Source organism: Helianthus annuus, chromosome 9 (assembly GCF_002127325.2).
Source record: "Helianthus annuus cultivar XRQ/B chromosome 9, HanXRQr2.0-SUNRISE, whole genome shotgun sequence".
Taxonomy (NCBI): domain Eukaryota; kingdom Viridiplantae; phylum Streptophyta; class Magnoliopsida; order Asterales; family Asteraceae; genus Helianthus; species Helianthus annuus.
In genome coordinates this window covers 179,572,500-179,574,416 of record NC_035441.2, presented here as the reverse complement: position 1 = coordinate 179,574,416, position 1,917 = coordinate 179,572,500, and the positions used below count along the sequence as shown (strand labels likewise).

Genomic DNA, 1,917 nt, shown 5'->3' with positions numbered 1-1,917 from the left:
TGTAATATAGGGTAAAAATTTGATGGAATGGATGTGAATGCTCTTAGAGACTATTTAAGGGTGTGGTGGATGTTCCTTTTTCATTTTTTTATTATTATTTATTTGATTTAATTAATTAATGAAAACAAGTAAATAAAAATAAAAAAAGTTACATTTAATTATTTGATTTAATTAATAAAACCTAAAAAAACAACCTAAAGTTACATTTAAATAAAAAAAACACACTTAAAAAAACCTAAAGTTACATTTAAAAAAAAACTACACCCCCCCCTCCCCACTCCATTTTTTCCTAATTTTTTCCTTCATCATTTGTAAAATGGGACGGTCTTCCGGTGGATATTCGCTAAGGTCGGTAGTCATTATTTTCCATTCCTCCAACTCCTGCGCTTCTTGTTGCTTCTTTTGCTTCTCCTCGGCTAGTTTTTTTTCATCTCTACCTTCTCGGTTTGCGTCTCGGTAAAGATTTGGTTGAATGCTTTCAACTCGGCCATAGCACCTTCCAACTTCGAACCACCACCACTTCATGATGCGGCCTGTTTCTTTTTTTTTCAGCCGCTATCTTTTTACTTTTGTCCCTTCCTGGGGGACGTTCTCCGTCTTCAATCGACTCCTCCTCATAGTCGGGCTCGTCGTTGATATTTATTTGGCAACGACCGGTTGAGCCTCCAACGCTATAACTTCCTAGTGTTAGACCGTTTCGTTGCTCGTTTCGCGCTTGCAACCTCATTTCGACATCCCTTCCATTTTGGTTGATCCTTTACAACTTGCCAAGCACGGACATGTGGGAAAGGAGATTTGCTCTCATTTTCGTATAAATGCACCGCTTCATTGAAAACATTTTCGTGGTTCCACCCACTCGGTTTGTTGGCGAGCGTTGTGTTATAAAACCCACAAAAGCGTTGGATCAACGTATTCATCTTGCGCCACTTGGAGCTGATAGAATCAATGGTTCTGTACTCGCCTTGTTCCATAAGCCCGTGGAATATATCAAGGGCTTCTTGCCAAAACGAATCGCTTTGTTGATTGTTACCTACAAGTTATTAACACTAATAATAATATTTTGTAAGAAAAATATAGTGTACAAATAAATATTTAATAACAACAATAATAATATAACGTACAAATAATATTTAATAACAATAATAATATTTTACCGATTATAGGAGACGTTGAAGAGTTAATATATGCTTTCGGCAACGCCTCTTCCTGAATTTTTGTCCATTGTTGTTTTTGTTTGGCGGCTGCGTCTTCCTTTTTACCCTTTCCCTTTTTATTTTTCTTTTTTGAAGGTTCAGGTTGCGTTTCTTGCGTTTCTGGCACAACCTCTACGTCATCATCTTGTTCCTCGATTTGTGTTCGAGGTGCTTGTGGTGGTGGTTGATATGGCATATTTAGCGGGTTTTGCATTATGCGTTTCTGGCACAACCTCTACGTCATCATCTTGTTCCTCGATTTGTGTTCGAGGTGCTTGTGGTGGTGGTTGATATGGCATATTTAGCGGGTTTTGCATTAGTTGCTGCATTTGATATGGGTTGAACGACATGTTGGGTTGTTGCATTGGGTTGAATGGGTATTGGTTGAAAGCGTTTGGCATTTGTTGGTAACCCGCAAAAGAGTTGTCCATTACAGGTGTGTAGCCGGATGACGAAAACGGGTGTGAACTTGAGTTGGGATTATTTGGGTTGTAGGGATCCATAATTTTTTTAAGGTTGGGAGAGGTTTTTTTATAAAAATGGAAGAAAAGTGGAAGTATTTTGGTAAAAAAAAGTGGGGTGATTTTTTTTTTAATAAAGTATGCATGTTACCGTTAGGGGGGGGGCATCCCATTCAAATTTCTTGGCCCGTCTCCAACATCCAAATTGTGCCGGAAGTGACTCGACGCCCCATAGGGGGGGCGGTGTGCGACGGACCAAAAAG

At 39.1% G+C, this 1,917-nt stretch overlaps 1 protein-coding gene across 1 annotated transcript; it reads right to left on the bottom strand.

Annotated features, from left to right (window-relative positions):
• Nucleotides 1–671: 671 nt before the first annotated feature.
• LOC110876867 lies at nt 672–1,389 on the bottom strand. The gene is made up of 2 exons (XM_022125027.1): nt 1,155–1,389; nt 672–1,030 (listed from the first exon to the last, which is right to left on the bottom strand). The coding sequence occupies exons 1-2, from the start codon at nt 1,387–1,389 to the stop codon at nt 672–674; spliced, it is 594 nt and encodes a 197-aa protein (XP_021980719.1).
• Nucleotides 1,390–1,917: the final 528 nt, after the last annotated feature.